Genomic DNA, 19,553 nt, shown 5'->3' on the forward strand with positions numbered 1-19,553 from the left:
GGTATAGCCACAAGGCAGCAGAGGTTTGGAATCGGAGTTTTCCTTCTCCTAGATGAGCTACCATCCAAGGTTTAGGAGTCCCATCTACCCGAAGCAACTGGTTTTAAGGCGCCAGTGGAAATAGCCTGGATTCAACAGCAGCAACCATTTTTTATATATTAAAATAATGATAAAAACAAGCTCCTTATATCACTGCCATGACCCACTTTGACACTCCACCCCATATTATAATATAAAGAATCAACAACCTTTAGCTAGCAAAGAACGAGCTATGTATATTGTGTTAAGTTAATGAAAGAAAACTTTGAGCTACTTAAAATTGAATGTTTTGTTAATGAAATCTGCTGTCACCATGACAGAATAAGGATTAAATGATCATTGTTGGGTATTTAGCAATGTGCAAATTGTTACCTAATCACTCACAAAGTTAACATAAAGTCCTTTGGACTTATTTACCTTTGTGAGAGATTAGGTAAGATGTACACATCACTACATACCCAACCATGATCATTTAATCATAATATATATATATATATATATATATATATATATATATATATATATATATATATATATATATATATAGAGAGAGAGAGAGAGAGAGAGAGAGAGAGAGAGAGAGAGATGAAAATGAGGTATGAAAGTTGTAAAAATAAAAAAGCACTTTAAACATTTCATGTAAACTTTAACTCATAATAATCAAACAACACCCAAGTATGATTAAATAAATCTGACCAGTCAAATAAAGTCTGTCCAAATATTTCTTTAATTAGATACATTCAAAGTGAAAAGAAATTTACTGTCTTCATACCTGGCTGCTTTATGGAACTGGGGACACCAGTTAAAGAGTTGAAGCTCTCTTGCCTCTCTAATGGTGCCATAATCTTGCTGCTGGAGAACCGTCTCTTGAGAAAACTTGCCCGACGAGCCATGCGAGTGAGAGTAGAATTTGAATTCTGTGTGCCAGAATGTAAGTGAGTTCCATGTTTGTCACGTGTATGAATCCGCCAGGTTGCTACAGAGCTGAATGATGTACTAGCTGCATGACAACGCCACAGACTCTGAAAAACGCAGAAGTACAAACTTTGAAACATTCATTAGCTTGATTATTGTCCACTTAAATGTGATGTTAAATCAGTGTCACAAGTTTATGAAATTTCCTCAGACATATATCCAAGGTAAACAAATAAAGAAAATTACCATCAGCATGAGATCATCATTCAGGTGAAGCCAAAAGACGGTTTAGAAAGGGAGGCATTTACCATGCACTACATATTCCACATTCCAAGTCTGTGTTAGTCTGATGCCCAAATTAAAAGAGAAAATTACATGCAAGTGCATACAAATTAAGTACAAAGGTTCCATTGTTATCTCTCACACAGTGGCATAGAAAAGCACGTTATAAATTAAGTACATAGGTCCAATTGTCATCTCTCACACAGTGGCATAGCAAGGCATGCTATAAATTAAGTACAAAGGTCCCACTGTTATCTCTCACACAGTGGCATAGCAAGGCATGTTAAAAATTAAGTACAAAGGTCCCATTGTTATCTCTCACACAGTGGCAATTAGCAAGACATGTTATAAATCAAGTACATAGGTCCCATTGTTATTTCTCACACAGTGGCATAGCAAGGCATGTTATAAATCAAGTACATAGGTCCCATTGTTATCTCTCACAGAGTGGCATAGCAAGGCATGTTATAAATCAAGTACATAGGTCCCATTGTTATCTCTCACAGAGTGGCATAGCAAGGCATGTTATAAATTAAGTACAAAGGTCCCATTGTTATCTCTCACACAGTGGCATAGCAAGGCATGTTATAAATTAATTACAAATGTCCCATTGTTATCTCTCACACAGTGGCATGCAAAGGCATTGCAATGATGCAAGTACATAATGTAGACAAACAAAAACAGTATGTTTAAAATTGTTTGATATCTCCCACCCCACTACAGCCTAATGTTTAGCTCTGTAACAAGTGCATAAGTACCCAAACACAAGCCATGTGCATCTGTAGCAAGTACATAAGTACCCAAACACAAGCCAGGTGCATCTGTAGCAAGTACATAAGTACCCAAACATAAGCTAGGTACATCTGTAGCAAGTACATAAGTACCCAAACAAAGGCTAGGTAAATTTGTAGCAAGTACATAAGTACCCAAACACAAGCCAGGTACATTTGCAACAAGTGCATAAATACCCAAACACAAGCTAGGTAAATTTGCAACAAGTGTGTGTGTGAGTGTGATTTGGCTTTTCAATGTGTGATTTGGCTTTTTAATGTAGCATTAACAATTTTTCAGTCATATCGCTACAAAATCTGTAGTGTGACAGTTTATATATAGTGACGTCTAGCACTGTGGCATCACCCAGTCACATTATCCTGACACCAGGCTGACCAGTCCTAACACTAACCTCTTAATGCTGAGTGCCTAGCGAGGCAGCTGTTAGTGCCATTTTTATGTCTTTGGTATGACTTTGTATGACTTGGTTGGGGTTTGAACCCACAACCTGCTGCATCTGAGGCGGACTCTCAAACTACTTGCTGTAATTCTATATGCCATAGTGCCATTCCCACCATAAGAAACCTACACAAGTGAACACCTGGCATTTCTATACAGTTTATGTGAACGTTAATTACCAATGTTAAATTAAAAGAAGGAATAAAAATACATAGCACACAGCATTATGTGTCCTCAAAAAAACTAATTCATAATATTTATGTTTAGAGTAAACAATACTCAATGCCTTATGAGTTGTCATTAAGGAAATAAGGTCGGATATACAATGAGGGGAAAATGGTTGCCACTTGTACGGTATCGAAAAGCTACCTATTTAGACACCTTTATTTGCCAGTCCTAGCATAAAACACAGTAGTGCAGAACATATGGTTTCTTTGAATTATAACGGAGAGTCAGTCATTTTCACAAAATATGTGCATCAATAATGATTAAATTTTAATTAGTCATGCTGGCCTTCTTGGTTGTTTATTTCAGACTAACCTTTAGCTATTGTGCAGTATGACCACAGCTGACCAGAATATGAAACTGGCACTTCCTGAGGGAAAATAACGCACATTACAGGGACAAATGGCGTGTTCATTTCAAATTTTTGACATGGAAGATTGATCAATATTTAGTGAAAACAAGGCTTAAAAAATGCAACAAAAGACTTCCAGATTTTAGGTCGAGTTCACCCTATTTTTTTATTCAGTCTCCCTACTTGGCTTTTGGAAAGTTGACTGGTATTCCTTGCACCCCATTTTACAAAACTTCAGTAATTGTGCTAATATTATGGAATGAAAGGCAATTACACATCAATGTACTGGTATAGTTGCTGGTCAAAATTCCCTCTTAACACAAGCCAGTTTCAGGATTTTAGTGGATTAACTGGCCTGTATTGCTCTCAAAAAAACAAAAGACAAATCTGCCAATTATCAACAAAGGAGATGCCAAAACATCAAGCTTTCCATTGTGTGGAAAGTTATGTCGTTCAGCCAAAACACAAAACTAAAAAATAGATTGATGATGATCTTAGATGATCTATAATGAGAATTTTATCCTTTATTATTACCACTCATCATGAACATGTAATAGTTATGCTAGGTATGTGTCTTGTACAATTAAATGTGTGTATCTTTTCATAAATGTTACCTCATTTTGTAGGGTTGCTTATATCATTGAAAATGAGTAACTCGTGAGCATGTGATTCAATGGAAATGAAACAGCTAATAAGGACTAGCTGAAATGTTATCTGAAAGAATGCAATTTGGTTGAAACAATGAATAAATCAAAATCTGCAGCAAATACATTTGGGAATAAATAAGGATGTAAGTGATGCTACGAATGATTTACACTGTGAAAGTACTGTACATTATAGTTCAACCGGGTTGACATCATTCACTTCTATAAATAGTAACTTTCCAGATCCACCTCTCCCTTGATAACTCGCACAAAAAGGGTTCCAAATACATTGACTGCAATGTAAATGAGGCACAAGTTATCGAGGGACCTATAAAAAAAGCTAAAACCAATAAAGGGATCGACATAAAGGCAAAAGGGGAGTGGGTGGGTTGGCAGGTTAAAGTGTTGAATACTCAATTTATAATTGTGCTGAGATTAACTGTGAATGAATATCTCTTCATAACAGTGTACTTTATTTTTTCCTCATAGAGCAACATTAATTTCAGGATAAATTACAGTATATTGAGGAGATCATCAAAAACATTATTCCACAAGGTTTCCGTTCGCTTAACATATGTACCACTTCACACATTGTGTACCATATCACTAATTTGTGTGTTGAATTAGATACATTCTGTTCTATTGTTTGATCCAAACTAGACTTGGTTTTTTAATACAAAAGATCAACACTCTTTTCGAGAAACATTGTCAACTGAACGAACAAACGAACAAATGAACGAACGAATGAACGAACAAACGAACGAACGAATGAACGAACGAGCGAACGATAGATAGATAGATTTGATTGTGGTAGAAGCAAATTGAAAAAAAATCACAAGGGTTAATCATTACCAACATGAATTTAATGGGTCTACAAATTTAAAACAACGTAAATATGAACACGATAATACTTGCTGTTTGTTGTTGTTGTTGTTGTTGTTATAGGGTTTAATGCCATTTTTCAGCACAAGATAGGGTATACATGGATGCCAGTATAACTGGAGGAGGAAGAACCCTGGAAAACCCAGGGAAGAACCACCGACCCACTGCTGTTTGTGACAAGCTTGACAAATATAACTTCACATTTTGAAAAAATCAGTTAATTTTTGTGTGCGTTACTCCTTGATTTCTCTGCCACCGAGCAAAATCCCACAGATTTCTCAACTGTATGATCTTGAATAGTCAACATTTTGGGTCTCCAGCCATTCTATAAAAATGTGAAACAATTTTTGATTGGTCAATAAAATGAATTTTGATAACAGTAGTGACTACAAGAACTTATGCTCAGATTTGCAGGCCTTTGAATTTTTTCTTGGTACCTCCCTTGCTTGATCTGATACAAAAGACATATTCAAAGTGATAAAACAACACAGGTCTCTTTTAATTGATTTTTTAATGCAACAAACACTTCCCCAAGCAAGTTGTCAAAAGCACTCTCCATTACGGATCATTGCCATCTCACCTCTGTCTGCGTGGGTTCGAGTCCAGGATTCGGCAAATGTGGGTATGTGAGAAAGTTTGCCAGTAGCTTCTCATGGGTTGGTGGTTCTTCCTGGGGTTTTCCCGGGTTCTTCCTCCACCATTAATACTGGCTGCCATGCATAGCCTATTGTGTGCTGAAAAATGGCGTTAAACCCCACAACAACTTCCCCAAGTTGTTGATCAAAACAAAGCCGGCATGTAATTAGGTTCTCACAGAAGTACTTATGGGTTTCAATGTGATGGTCGATTGACTCTTTTCATGTTTTCATTGAACAGAATATGTTGCAGTTATAATGTTTACACTGAAACAGAATTAAAGGATTAGAATGTGACTTTCACATAGCAAGGCATTTAATTGGTGTTTATTTCATTCTCTTTTGTCACCTGTTAGCATTTACCAGAAGTTTTCATTGATCACTATTTCACCAGACTGTTTATTTGGTGTATTGACAACTATTATTATAAAAAAAAACTTATATAATATACATCTTATTTAGAACTTGCAAATTTCACAATATGGATTCTATCTTTGTGGGCATTAATCACCATTTTCAATGATAAAATGAGATATGTATCAAGGTTTAATTTACCAATTCTTATCATAATTTTTTCACATTCAGCATATTTTAAAGATATCAGACACCATGTTATAAGCAGGATTGCAAGTTATCCGGGCGCGAGTTATCGAGGGAGTGGTGTATAAGGGTTTATGAGGATTAACATCGTATTTATGATATTTGGCTCAAATAGCAACAGTGACATTTATTTGTATCAAAGACAGGAAAGACTGGAACAATGAAAGTGGCAAAGTGCCATTGTTCCAGGCTCTGCCTAGAAACATATTTGAGTGGTGGGTAGGTGATCCAAAATGGATGATAGCAAATTTTAAGATCAGATGAAACAGCTTTTCCAGAGACTTCATTTTCATTCCCACCTCTCACTCCAAACTTTTCCCAAACATTACATCATATGTCTGCCCCATATTTAATAGTACCGAATGTTGATAACTGAGATATTTTGCAGAAACTATTTCTAATATTCCAGTGATAGTGACATTGACTAATGACCTTTTAACCCCAAAATGAACAGGCTTCTTCCTTACCATAAGTGCAAGCTGTCCGCAAGGTTTTGTTCAAATCTGTGATGTTGATCATGCTATTGTGTGGAAACCATTTTTCATTCAATTGCAGTGACCTTAACCTTTGAACTCAAAATCAAAAGGCTTCTTTTCATCCAAATTGCAAGCCATCCATAAGGTCTGACTGAGGATTATGATATAGAAATTTTCTTGTGTGGATACACTCTTATTTTTTCAGTCACAGTGAACTTCACCATTGACCCTAAAATTAATCAGATTCTTTCTTATCCCAAGTGCATGCTATCCACACAGTTTTTTAATTTTTCCTGACGGAGAATTTCAGATATTGTATGGCAACCATGTCTGTAACAGATGGACAGGCAGGTGGACAGATGGATGGATAGACAATATCATAATAAAATATACTGCTTCCTATGCTGAGTGCTTGAAAACCAATATAGTTATTGGTAAGGCCAATTTGATTAGACCATTCTGAGTGCTTCAATGAAAAAAAAAATGTGTCACATTTTTCTTTGCAAACTTGGTCAACACTGAACTAGGTTTTACTCATAATTCATAACAGTCTCAGAAGTTATCAATTCTGAATGGAAATAAAGTGAATTTTCTCCAAAATGTGGAACTCTTTCAGGACTAGGGTCATGTAGTACAAAGCAAAGCTTAGCAAGTTTCATCAACTATTGTCACACTCACTGATGCTAAGAATAGTACAGATATTCAAATTTCAATGGAATTTTATTAAAACAGTCAAATGTGGCATAGTATAAATAATGAAACATAATAACAAATGGATATAATGACACTCTATTAACATAACAACAACTAGCCATGATGCTCTATTAACATAACAACTAACTGTAATGACACTCTATTAACATAACAACTAACTGTAATGACACTCTATTAACATAAATTAACACAACAACAACTAGCTGTAACAACACTTTATTAACATAACAACAACTAGCTGTAACAACACTTTATTAACATAACAACAACTGTAATGACACTATTAACATAACAACTAACTGTAATGACACTCTCTTAACACAACAACAACTAACTGTAATGACACTTTATTAACATAACAACAACTAACTGTAATGACACTCTATTAACATAACAGCAACTAACTGTAATGACACTTTATTAACATAACAACAACTAGCTGTGATGCTCTATTAACATAACAACAACTAGCTGTGATGCTCTATTAAAATAACAACAACTAGCTGTAACAACACTTTATTAACATAACAACAACTAGCTGTAACAACACTTTATTAACATAACAACAACTAGCTATGATGCTCTATTACATATCAATTACCTGTATTAAGGCTGCAGCAGTCGGGATCTGTCTGTTAAAATGTTTCTGTCGCTGTTTTTGCTGAACCTTCAAAGCAAAACCAGATCCTAGAATTCCCTGAAATAAAAATATCCTTCTTGACATTTGGGCAAAAAACAGCAACTGTATTTTGTGAGGCTTTAAAGAAGTCTGTTCCAATATACGAAAAGTAATATAAGCATGAGAAAATGTGCAGATAGCTGCAAACCCAAAACAGTAGACTTAAAAGTGAAAATGCTTACATCATCAGATTGGCTTAGTTAATATTGATGAATGTTACAGATTTACTGCTTGTGATTTTTGTGTACTTTCTTTTTTAGAAGGAGGATTAATTAAAATTAGGGGGGAAGGTCACACAATTTTGCATCTTGCAGATAAGACTGCATCGCCATCTGGTCTGTAAAAAGTCAAGGCATAAGTTATTGGAACTTGGACAGGACATACCATGTATACTCACTTATAAGTCATGTCAAACTGCAAAGAACAAAACCCTGGTCTGACGTAGCATAACTGCCTGCAGATCAGGGTCTGTCATGTTTGTTCTACTGTTTACTCCTAATAAACTGCACAGACCCAGATCTGCCAGCACACTATGCAATGGCAGATCTGGGTCTGTGCAGTTTGCAGCTGGATTTGTCTTATAAGCGAGAATATACGGTACTGCCTTCTAATCGTAAATATAATTCTGTACTACAATAATGTATAGATGAGGGACCCAGGATTTTTAGTTTAGCTCATGACCAGGTAGACTTTTAGCACCCTGTTTTTAAACCATTTTATTGATGAAACTTGGTGAAGGGATGCATCTTGATCAAGTACTACACCATCATCAAAAATGTCAGTCACTGACCCATAATTTAGGCTTCACTGACTTTCGTTAAATTTTGTTCAAAGCTTATTTCCAGATTTTGTTAGTGGCAATGTACATACAGCTGGAAGAGCGAAGAATGATATGGCAAAGACGGAGAAGCAAGATGCTACAATCCTTCCCATCCACGTCTTGGGAACTGTGTCTCCATAGCCTATTGTGGTTACAGTGATCTGAAATGAAATTAATTTTATACTGGAATCAGGCCTGAAATTACTCACACGGGCAGTCAACATATCTGGTAGTGAATACAAATTCACATATATATATAGAAACACTAGTGGTAAAAAAGGCTTATAGCACATATTGCTACACTGTATATATATTTTAACCATATATATATTGCTTTCTTTGCATAAAAAGGACAAACCATTTATGAAACCTGCACTCTCCTCTGGAAGTTCCCCTGCCCCTGGCAATTATTATCTAATTTATGATTTTGGAAACTAATTAAAAGACCAAACTTAAAGAACAAACAATTATTATCATTATAATCTATGGAGTGAAAGTAATAATAATAATAATAATAATAATAATAATGACAATAATAATGATGACTTTAAATAGGCATACACATTTAGTTGCATGGAACCTAATCTCCTTTTGACTCTTCATATTTACATACAGAGCACATGCATATAGTTGCACACACAATAATAATAGTAATAATAATAATAATACAGGTAATAATCCTTTTTTTTAAAATAAAAAGCACTGTTAAAAAGCTACATGTATATATGGATATAACAAACAGAATTTGAATGAACAAGCTCTGACTACATACTGTACATTGTGTATATACAATACAAAAAAAGTGAGACTACAAAGTGGAAAATCTGATAATTTATACTTTAAATAGTAATGTATTTCTTAAATCAAACAGGTTGTACTTTTCATCCATTGAATTGGATCATAATTAATTGTATTTATATTTGTAATTTCTCTATGTTTCATTAGGATTATGTCCCAAATTAGTGAGTGTCCCAATTTAATGAAAATGTCCTGCTAGCTTTATTGATCAAGAACACCCTGAGCTAGAAGACTCAGGATGCTGTTTATCTTCCACCCTTTTGTCTAGAAATGTTTTTATCTTCTTCTGCAATTATGTCAGCCTTTATGGGGTCAGTTAGAGTCTGTCATGAAGGAGACTGATGAGATGGGAGGGAGCTGGCTGAATGAGATACAGAACCCCTCTGAAACCAACTGTATCAAACACTTGTCATGAGTGAATAATTTGGTCCATGAGAGAGGGATGTGCAAATTGGTAAAAGTAATAAAAATGTCTCCACCTCAGAGTAATATTTACCCATTTGAAAACTGAATAATATTTATCACTGCACAAGTTTACTTTTAAATGATTTATACAAATACCCAAGAGCTTATTCAGTTTTATAGCTTTGATGTATAAAAATGTCCAAACACATTATTCACCATTTTGCTTAAATGTTTGCGGAGGGGGGCTGTTTTTGAAAATAAGCCGACTAAAAAAGTAGATCTAAAAATGACTTATAAGTAATAAAAGCTGCATTATATTTTGGCATGAAAAGCTATGGCTGTTGTATCCTGCTGAAAACTGGGAAAAACTCTGAAACAAAAATGTAGCATTATAAGCATATACCACTCTGAAGTTCCAAGTACAGTAGCTCTTCCAAGACTATCAACTAAAAATAAGTTTTGGAGTTGTCTCCCTTGTAAACCCCAAGCAAAATCCCATGTATGTATGTATGTATGTATGCATGTATGTATGTATGTACGTACGTACGTACATATGTACGTACGTACATATGTACATACATACGTATGTATGTATGTATGTATGTATGTATGTATGTATCTAGTCTGATACAAGTAACACTATTCAGGACAGAGAATTTTTAATTTATACTTGGTGGAGATTTGAATCCAGGACTGCAAGCAAACGGCACGCATTGCCTTGCCTGCAGTCCATACACTACTACGACTAAGCACACAAAAAACGATGCCTCAAAGTTGGTGGTATCACATGTTGCTGACACACTCACATGTTGCTGACACACTCATGTCAATTCTCATCTAAATACAGTCATTCTGGGTTCTGACAATATATATATATATATATATATATATATATATATATATATATATATATATATATATATATATATATATATATGTGTGTGTGTGTGTGTGTGTGTGTGTGTGTGTACACAAACACAAAATCAACCATAATACATATTCTCTATATTTAAAATTCATTTTCCATTTTAGTTAAGTCATAGAAAAACTAGATGGTAGTATGACAATTAATTTGGAAATATCAAAAGTGCAGATAATCGAAGATGATAAAATTATTTTTACAAAAAAATCAAGCAAGTGAAAAGAAATTGATACTGGACTGTGTTAAGACATTCAATTTTTCATTGAGAGAGAGAAAGTAGAAACTTACCACTCCCCACCAGAGAGCATCAGCATAGCTTGTAAAGTCTGAACCTTCCTCACCATCAGCATCTTTCTCTGCGAGGTAGACAAAGTAGGAGGAGAAAATCAACCCCAAAAATCCTATGTAAAGTGTGGTAATTAATTCCTGAAAAAGAAGATAAATAATAAGATAATGATTGTTTACGGAAATGCTGTCAGTGTTTCTTTTTTTTTTCATCTGATAGTGTAAGCCATTGTGGATGAGTTTTCTAAAGCTTGGGTCGCATGTGGCTAGCTCTAAATCCAGTATCCCTGGGTTATCAATCACACAGGTCAAGATTTTATCTAAGCCTTACTGAAGAATATAGTTCCTTGATCTAAAACAACAACAACAACCCTTGGTTCTTTAAGACGTGTAATTGCAGCTAACAAATCCTTAATCTGAAATCAAGGCAACCTTAAATGTGTCATATAATATCCACAAACTATCATGGAAATATTGGAAAAAACTTGTATTTTACACTGCAAGTTCATTAAAAAAAGGTGTGGAAGATAAGTTTATATTCTCCAAAACCCACTTATTTTATATAATGAATAGCATTCTTCATTAGCTGAACCAGCTTCTAATGCATGTCTAACCAAACAGATCTCTCTAATGCATGTCTAACCAAACAGATCTCTCTAATGCATGTCTAACCACAAAGATCTATGCATAACCATACACATTCAATGCATATCTAACCATACACATCCAATGCTTATCTAACACACACATCCAATGCTTGTTTAACCACACATACATAATGCATGTCTAACCACACATATATAATGCAAATCAACTCACACAGATATAATGTATGTCTAACCAGACCTATCTAATGTATGTCTAACCACACAAACTGAATGTGTCTAACTGCACAAATCTAATGCATTCTAACCACATAGATCTAATGTTTGTCTAACTGCTAAGATCTAATGCATGTCTAACCATACATATCTAATGTATGTCTAACCACACAGATATAGTACATATCTAACCACACAGATCTAATGTTTGTCTAACCACAGATGTAATTCATGTCTAAACACACAGATTTAATGCATTATAATCACACAGATCTAATGTTTGTCTAACCATACAATTCTAATGCATGCATAACCATACAGAGCTATAAAAAAAATGTATTTACTGTCCAATACACTTAGAAAAGAAACTCTAGACATTGCAAATGACCAGAAAATCCATACAATTTTCCCAACTTGCATCAAACATACAGTTACAGTTATAGACAATTTGCTATTTGTAGAATTATCCACTGGTGTGGTGTGGTCACCTTGTGAGTGTGACTTCAACACACAAGTATGCTATTTGTAGAATTATCCACTGGTGTGGTGTGGTCACCTTGTGAGTGTGACTTCAACACACAAGTATGCTATTTGCAGAATTATCTACTGGTGTGGTGTGGTCACCTTGTGAGTGTGACTTCAACACACAAGTATGCTATTTGTAGAATTATCCACTGGTGTGGTGTGGTCACCTTGTGAGTGTGACTTCAACACACAAGTATGCTATTTGCAGAATTATCTACTGGTGTGGTGTGGTCACCTTGTGAGTGTGACTTCAACACACAAGTATGCTATTTGTAGAATTATCCACTGGTGTGGTGTGGTCACCTTGTGAGTGTGACTTCAACACACAAGTATGCTATTTGCAGAATTATCTACTGGTGTGGTGTGGTCACCTTGTGAGTGTGACTTCAACACACAAGTATGCTATTTGCAGAATTATCTACTGGTGTGGTGTGGTCACCTTGTGAGTGTGACTTCAACACACAAGTATGCTATTTGCAGAATTATCTACTGGTGTGGTGTGGGCACCTTGTGAAGTGTGACTTTCATACAGAAGTATGTTACATGATATTGGTAACACCTCAGATCTACATGTATCAAACAATATAAAATTCTACATATATTATACAATATAAAATTCTGAAACCTTAAAAGGAATTATGAAAATGAGATACCACTACCCAGGAATATTTCTCTGGAACAGTATACCTGTTGAGAAATGCCATTATTTTATTCTCTTTCACAATCAATATATCTAGTGGCTTCAGAAATGTACTTACAAATAAAAATATATATTATTAAAATATATGAATATAGGTATATATTCATATATGGATAGATAATTATTAAATAATGTATGTGCACTTGATTGTGCAAGAATGCAAATGTACTTTTTGTTCATGAATGCCCTTGGTTGCCTTTGTGGCAGTTTATCAATCATTTTTAACTATTAGCAATTACCATAATATAATCTAGGTACTACATTCAGTTACAATTCATTATAATGCATAGTTCCTTCTGTGCCCATTCTAAGTTACAAGAAACGAACACACAGCCTAATAACCAAAATGGGTACATAAACCTTAAGGTATAGTTCATAGTATAATAACCAAAATGGGTACATAAACCTTAATGCACAATTCTTGCTGTAATAACCAAAATGGGTAAATACACCTTACAGCTCAGTTCCTGCTGCAATAACAAAAATGGATACATAAACCTTAATGCACAGTTCTTGCTGTAATAACAAAAATGGGTAAATAAACCTTAAAGCATAGTTCTTGGTGTAATAACTAAAATGGGTACATAAACCTTAATGCACAGTTCTGGCTGTAATAACAAAAATGGGTACACAAACCTTAAAGCATAGTTCACAGTGTAATAACCAAAATGGGTACATAAACCTTAAGGCATAGTTCACAGTGTAATAACCAAAATGGGTACATAAACCTTAAGGCATAGTTCACAGTGTAATAACCAAAATGGGTACATAAACCTTAAGGCATAGTTCATGGTGTAATAAATAAAATGGGTACATAAACCTTAAGGCATAGTTCACAGTGTAATAACCAAGATGGAGAGATTTTTCATATCTGTCAAGCATAAGGGCATGGGACACAAATCCTGTGGTAGAAGATGGTAAACTTTGTTTACCACCCTATCAAAGAATTATACATCCTCTTCCATTGATGCTTTGGGTGAGGACTGTGCTGGGAGGAGACAGAAGATCAGAAGGGTGGAGGAGGTGCCACTTCAGCCAGCTCTGTGCCAAACTGTTGAGTATCCATGAGGACATGCATAATGTTTTTATCCTTCTCACACTTCTGATGTGTTGTAGACCTGGAGGTAAGGAGGTCCTCATCTTGTAACTCCTCAAGTGGAGTAAGGGGTCTTTCCCTACTGGCAGATTCAGCCAGAGACTGAGAACCTCTGGAGCACATAGGGGAAGAAAACCTGTCTCTCTCCTTCCATAACTGACTCCATTTTGTGAGAGTGATGTCAGACTGCAGCCTGCAACATCAAACCTGCCATGAGGCTACAGCTCTTGCAGTCATTTTGACATAAATGGGAGGTACAGGTTACTTCCTTAAAAGAGGATGCTATATTTTGCAAGATAAAAAGGAAGTGATGGACAATGATCTGATCCTCTTCCCTCATCTGGTGAATGTAGGACAACTCCTAGTCCCCAGCGATGTTAAATGGTAGCCTCTTTAACCCAATCCCTATCCCTGAGCTGAAGGTGTTCCAGTGACTGGTATTTGCAGAATAGTGCCTGGTGAGAGGTGCCCAGTAAACAATAACTGGTGACCAGTGGATGTTAACAAGTGACTGGTGCCTAATGACTGACCAGTGACTGGTCACCCACTACTGACAAGTGACTTAGACCTGTAGCAAGACCCCTCCTAATATAGCTAAATCTTTGCTTTCATCTTCTAGTGTAGCTTGATCTGCCTAATGCCATTGGGCTATAGATGCTGCTTCTTCCTAAAGGGAGCACATTTGACTGTCAAATTTCAGTGCTGTGAGATAATAAAAGATGCACAGAACTTAATCAGTTCATTTATGGATTTATAACTTCAAATATGATTGTGCCCAGTGGTGCCCTAACACCATTTTCATCTGCATGTTTCAATCCAAACAGAGGTCTTCAATGTACAAGCTGACCATTCTCGCCAATCATTTCAAGTTTCTGGACAAGTCCATTTTCAGCATAGGGGTGTATGCATGACTACACATGTATGTAAATAGAAGGAAAATACAATGTCATCTGCTTACAATATTTACAATGTCAAATCAAGCAAAAGAAAAGAATGACAACTACAAATTTGCCTTTCCCGTGGATTTAAAAGGCGATGTAATTTGTTCATGTGTGGAAAGAGACGCAATTCTAAACTCTCAACATTATGGTAATTTATAAAATTATCTGACAGTAACCGAATATGATGAACTACATCACAATGTTGCCTAAGGAAAAATGACTTGCCCATAGTGTATGCATTATGGCATCATGTTAGTATTGAAAGTCCATTAAACATGAAAGGCATAGAGGATGCTAGTGTTAGGGCCACCTTAGTTACAAGTCAGGTTAGAAATTATAAATCAGTTAATGATTTGATTAAGTTCTGTGCACTTTTATCACATTAAAGATTTCCATTATTGAAATTGGTAGGGTGGTACAAACAAATGGGGAGGTAAATTCAGACTATAGAAGCTTCTTATTGTTTGCCAGATAAAATCTCAGTTATAATTAGAATATAAAATATGATACCCACAGTGTCTTTTACTCAGGTAAAGATAATAATCCTCATAATTGACCCATGCATATAGTGAATATTTTAGCTATGTATTAGTTGTTTACAGAATATAAAAAATTGATGATTCATGTCATGTAGAATATGAACTTGCTTTTGGACAAGGGCAAACTCCAACATATAATGTCACATCATCAATAACATTTGAGATAAAAGATTAAAATAAAACAAACAAACTGCAAATTAAATAATTCATAACAGTGTGATGTGCAATCCTCTTCCACAAGTAACACTCAATATAACCAATGAATCATCATTTTTACCTCAGATATTATTTATAAACAAAAATGAAAGTCACAATCAATTCCAGTAATGTATTGAAGAGAACACCTACCCAAGAGACTTGAATACTAGCAATAATAACAAAATCCCTGATCACCAAGGCAAGGGGGATGATTAAAGGGCAATGTTGAATATTGAAACAACAACTGCCAATAAGGTCTCAAGAGAGTTAAATTAAATGCAATGGATCAAGAGTATGACACCCTAGAATAGTGAAAAACCATAGTTTTATGTCTGATGCATGTTTTTGACATGAGCTGAGAGCTAGGCAAAATATTCCAGAGGACATATTTCAGACATGTGCTGAGGGCAGGGCAAAATATTCTACAGGTATGTTTTAGGCATGAGCTAAGGGCAGGGCAAAATATTTATAGGGTACTTGAATAAAACCTATAAAAATAGCACCATCAAATAAAAGATGAGGAGTACTGTAGATGGGTCAGTAATGTGGGAGAACAGCTTGGGTCTGTGTTCTATAGTCTGAAACCTTCCAGAAAACTCTGGAAGGGTTCTGATATGGGAGGAGGAGTTCTCCTTATATTGATGAGAGTAATTCCACCATGGAAAAGGTAGACCACACCACAGTGACAGGTATTGTATTAATGAAAACAAAATTGTGACTAATGGTAAAATATTTGAACCCAAAAAGTTGATCATAGTTGGGACAAAATTGCTGACAGGTGTGTGTGCATCTATATATACACATATGTATATATATATATAAAATTGAACTCACCTGTCTATGTATATAAACAACTGAGCCTAACAATCGCCAGGTTCCACCTTGCCTATCTACATGTAACATTCGAAGAATTTGCAAGAATCGAACACCCCTGAAATAGAGAAGAAATTATCATAAATACATTATAAATTCAATGCTTCATGAAAGCAACTTTGACTGGCAACTAACTTTGAGGTGTGAAAATATTAAAGCATTTTTACCACAAGGGTATCTATAAAACAAAACCATGCCCAAGAACTATATGATGATATGCACTGTATGCCATCTGACTGTCAAAGACTTACAATACAGATTGATTTCTGGTTGGGTTTTCATAATGTTATGATTACAGGCAATTTTGGCTAAGAGATTGGAGCTATTAATAGCTATTTATATAGGTCATATGTAATATAATTATGAGAAATATTCATTATGGCAGAACTCTAGAAATTGTTGAGAACAGACACAAAAAGTCCATGTGAAGACAATTTAAAACTAGATTTTGTTTTGTAAAACATGCATGTTAACAATATGACCAGCAGGTCATGGGTTTGATTTCATCCATATGAACAGCCTGGATCTTCATTAACATGAATGGCTCACACTCACAGCTGAAGACATTGGAGGTCTTACTGATATAGTCTGACATACCAAATCTGATCAAAATCAAATTCTGATCAGAAATTTGCCCTCCACAAGGTTCACAAGCTCAACAAAATCTGATGCAAGATCACCTAAATACACCTCTCCCTCGATAACTCATGCACAACGGAGTCCACAAACATAGACTGCACTGTAAGCGAGGCGCAAGTTACCAAGGGACCTCCAAAAAATTTGAAAAAAATCGCTTTGACATCAAGAAAACTGTGGTGGTGGGGGGAAGTGGCATTAGGGAACTGGGCTCTTTATTGACTGAATCCTCATTTTACAATCATGTCGATAATAATTTTTAATAACATGCTTTTTCTAATGAACTTGTTCATTATTCTGTTTAAATAACATTTATTTTCAAAATGTCCAACATATGAAAGATTGTTCCAACCGGTTTTAACAACCATCACATGTGCACGAAAAAAATCTGTAAATTATGTCACTGCTTTTTGTTTTGTTGATGAGTCTGGTTCCCGTACTGGTGTTTAATAGTATCCTGCAAAATCAGGAGTCCACAGAGCAAGGAACTAGACTAACTGTTGATAAACCACCAAACAAGATTCCTTTTTTATAAAGTGAAATTTATTTCGTGAGACAACTGTCTATGTCGAAACTCAATTTTTGTATTGTTCAATTAGTACAATATTGGTGTTGTGATTTCATCGGAAATAATAATGAAACTTCTTATCATTCTTGAGGATATCTCTAAGTGCCAGTTCAAGAATTCTCTGAAACTTGCTTGCCCACAATGGTCTGCATCTGTCAAACCAAGCTCTTTATTTTATGAAGTATTCATTTCGCTTGGCTGCATTGTTATCTTTGATCACAGTTATGAAAGATTCGGTTAATTTAAGGTAACTTTTGTTGCATACACAATAACATTTATAAGCGTTCGATTGATCAAATGAAGTGAGTTCACCAGACATACGACCAGGTCAACTAGATTTTAAGTTGGTTGGATTTTCATCCTGTTTAACATTTCTTTTATTCCACCCCCTTTATTTGATTCAAAAGATATAATTAACATGATAATACAAAGTAGGCCAGTTTTAATTCAGTGCAACAATACAACAAATACTTCCAGATGTCAGTTATCAAAACACGGTTGACACTTAATTAGGTTCTCAGAGAAACGCTTGCAGACATAGCTGTTATGGTAGATTGACGCATTTTACATTTAATTTCAAGAAGACACTTGCATTTATGATAATTACACTTAAAATGAACTAAAAGATAGAACAAGAATACAAATTTCAATTGATAAAAAAAATTAGTTAATTTGTATTTATTTACTGAAGTACTAGACTTCACTCTGCGTAAGTGACATTTTCATTATCTAAATTTCCTTACATATTGTGAACTGCGATGTACTAGGAATGTCATTTGGAAAGAAAATGTAAAAAAATGTATGACCTATTTTTAAATTTGATATTTCATAGTGTCCTATCTACCATTTTCGATAATAAAACAAGGGATACATCAAAGTTTCCGTTACCAATTTTGATCGTGATTTTATTAAAGTTCAACAAATAGGGATCGATTTTTGGGGTATGTTCTGGTATAAAAAATGAGATCCATGCCTGACCCCACATTATAAGTGGGTTCATGAGTTATCAGGGTGTGAGTTATCAAGGGAGTGGTGTTAAATATGCTTGGATGTTGCTCAAACTCATCTACGATCTGGTGATGTAAAATCACTGGTCCAAATCCGATACAAAAATATGGTTTCCAGAATGTTCACAAGATCACCTCTTTGATATGTGTGGACATATTCACAACTGAACTCTTAGAGATTTTAGTTATACATGTTTGTGTATCATATCTGATCTGTTGGACGCCTGAATATAAGATCAGGTCATTTGAGAAAAAACAAAAACAAAACTACCAAATTTATATTCTCTGCCTAAACTGGTTTTCACTTAATCATTTTGTTAAAGCTTTGGTCAGCAACAAAAAAAAATCCTAAATATTTAAGAAAAAAATAATGAAAAAATTGCTGTCATGATGTGAAAATGTAATCAGGTCATATAAAAGCATATATGTCAGTAGAGTTTCACTTGTTTAAAGTGATTGTTGGTTAATCATGCTAATAAGGATTTATAGTCCTAAAAAGTCAAAGTTCCAAGGAGTGAAATCGAAGTGCTAAGAATAAAGATGACAGAAGTGCCGTCATTCATCTTCTGCATAACATTCCCAAGACTCAGAATCAATGTTGAAGAGTTTCAAGAATGAGTTATGGGAGTCCCTGATGTATTTCTTCTGACCTCTGAGATCAGCTTGTTTTTGAAGATCTCTGGTATACAGCTTCTAGGCATGACTTCTATACACCATCCATGTTTTGCATGTCTATAGCAGGGTCA

The 19,553-nt window shown here is 35.0% G+C and overlaps 1 protein-coding gene across 1 annotated transcript in view; it reads right to left on the minus strand.

Annotated features, from left to right (window-relative positions):
- The window catches only part of LOC149786115 (potassium voltage-gated channel subfamily KQT member 1-like), a 236,495-nt gene that overhangs the window by 38,728 nt on the left and 178,214 nt on the right, over window positions 1-19,553 (minus strand). The window contains exons 7-11 of the mRNA XM_089976440.1: window positions 16,558-16,654; window positions 10,907-11,044; window positions 8,544-8,654; window positions 7,596-7,691; window positions 812-1,061 (exon numbers count right to left, since the gene is read on the minus strand). Coding sequence (XP_089832566.1) covers window positions 812-1,061; window positions 7,596-7,691; window positions 8,544-8,654; window positions 10,907-11,044; window positions 16,558-16,654 — 692 coding nt within the window. The remainder of the gene's footprint in view (window positions 1-811; window positions 1,062-7,595; window positions 7,692-8,543; window positions 8,655-10,906; window positions 11,045-16,557; window positions 16,655-19,553) is intronic.

Source organism: Sinohyriopsis cumingii, chromosome 12 (genome assembly GCF_028554795.1).
Source record: "Sinohyriopsis cumingii isolate HCF-2022 chromosome 12, ASM2855479v2, whole genome shotgun sequence".
Lineage (NCBI taxonomy): Eukaryota > Metazoa > Mollusca > Bivalvia > Unionida > Unionidae > Sinohyriopsis > Sinohyriopsis cumingii.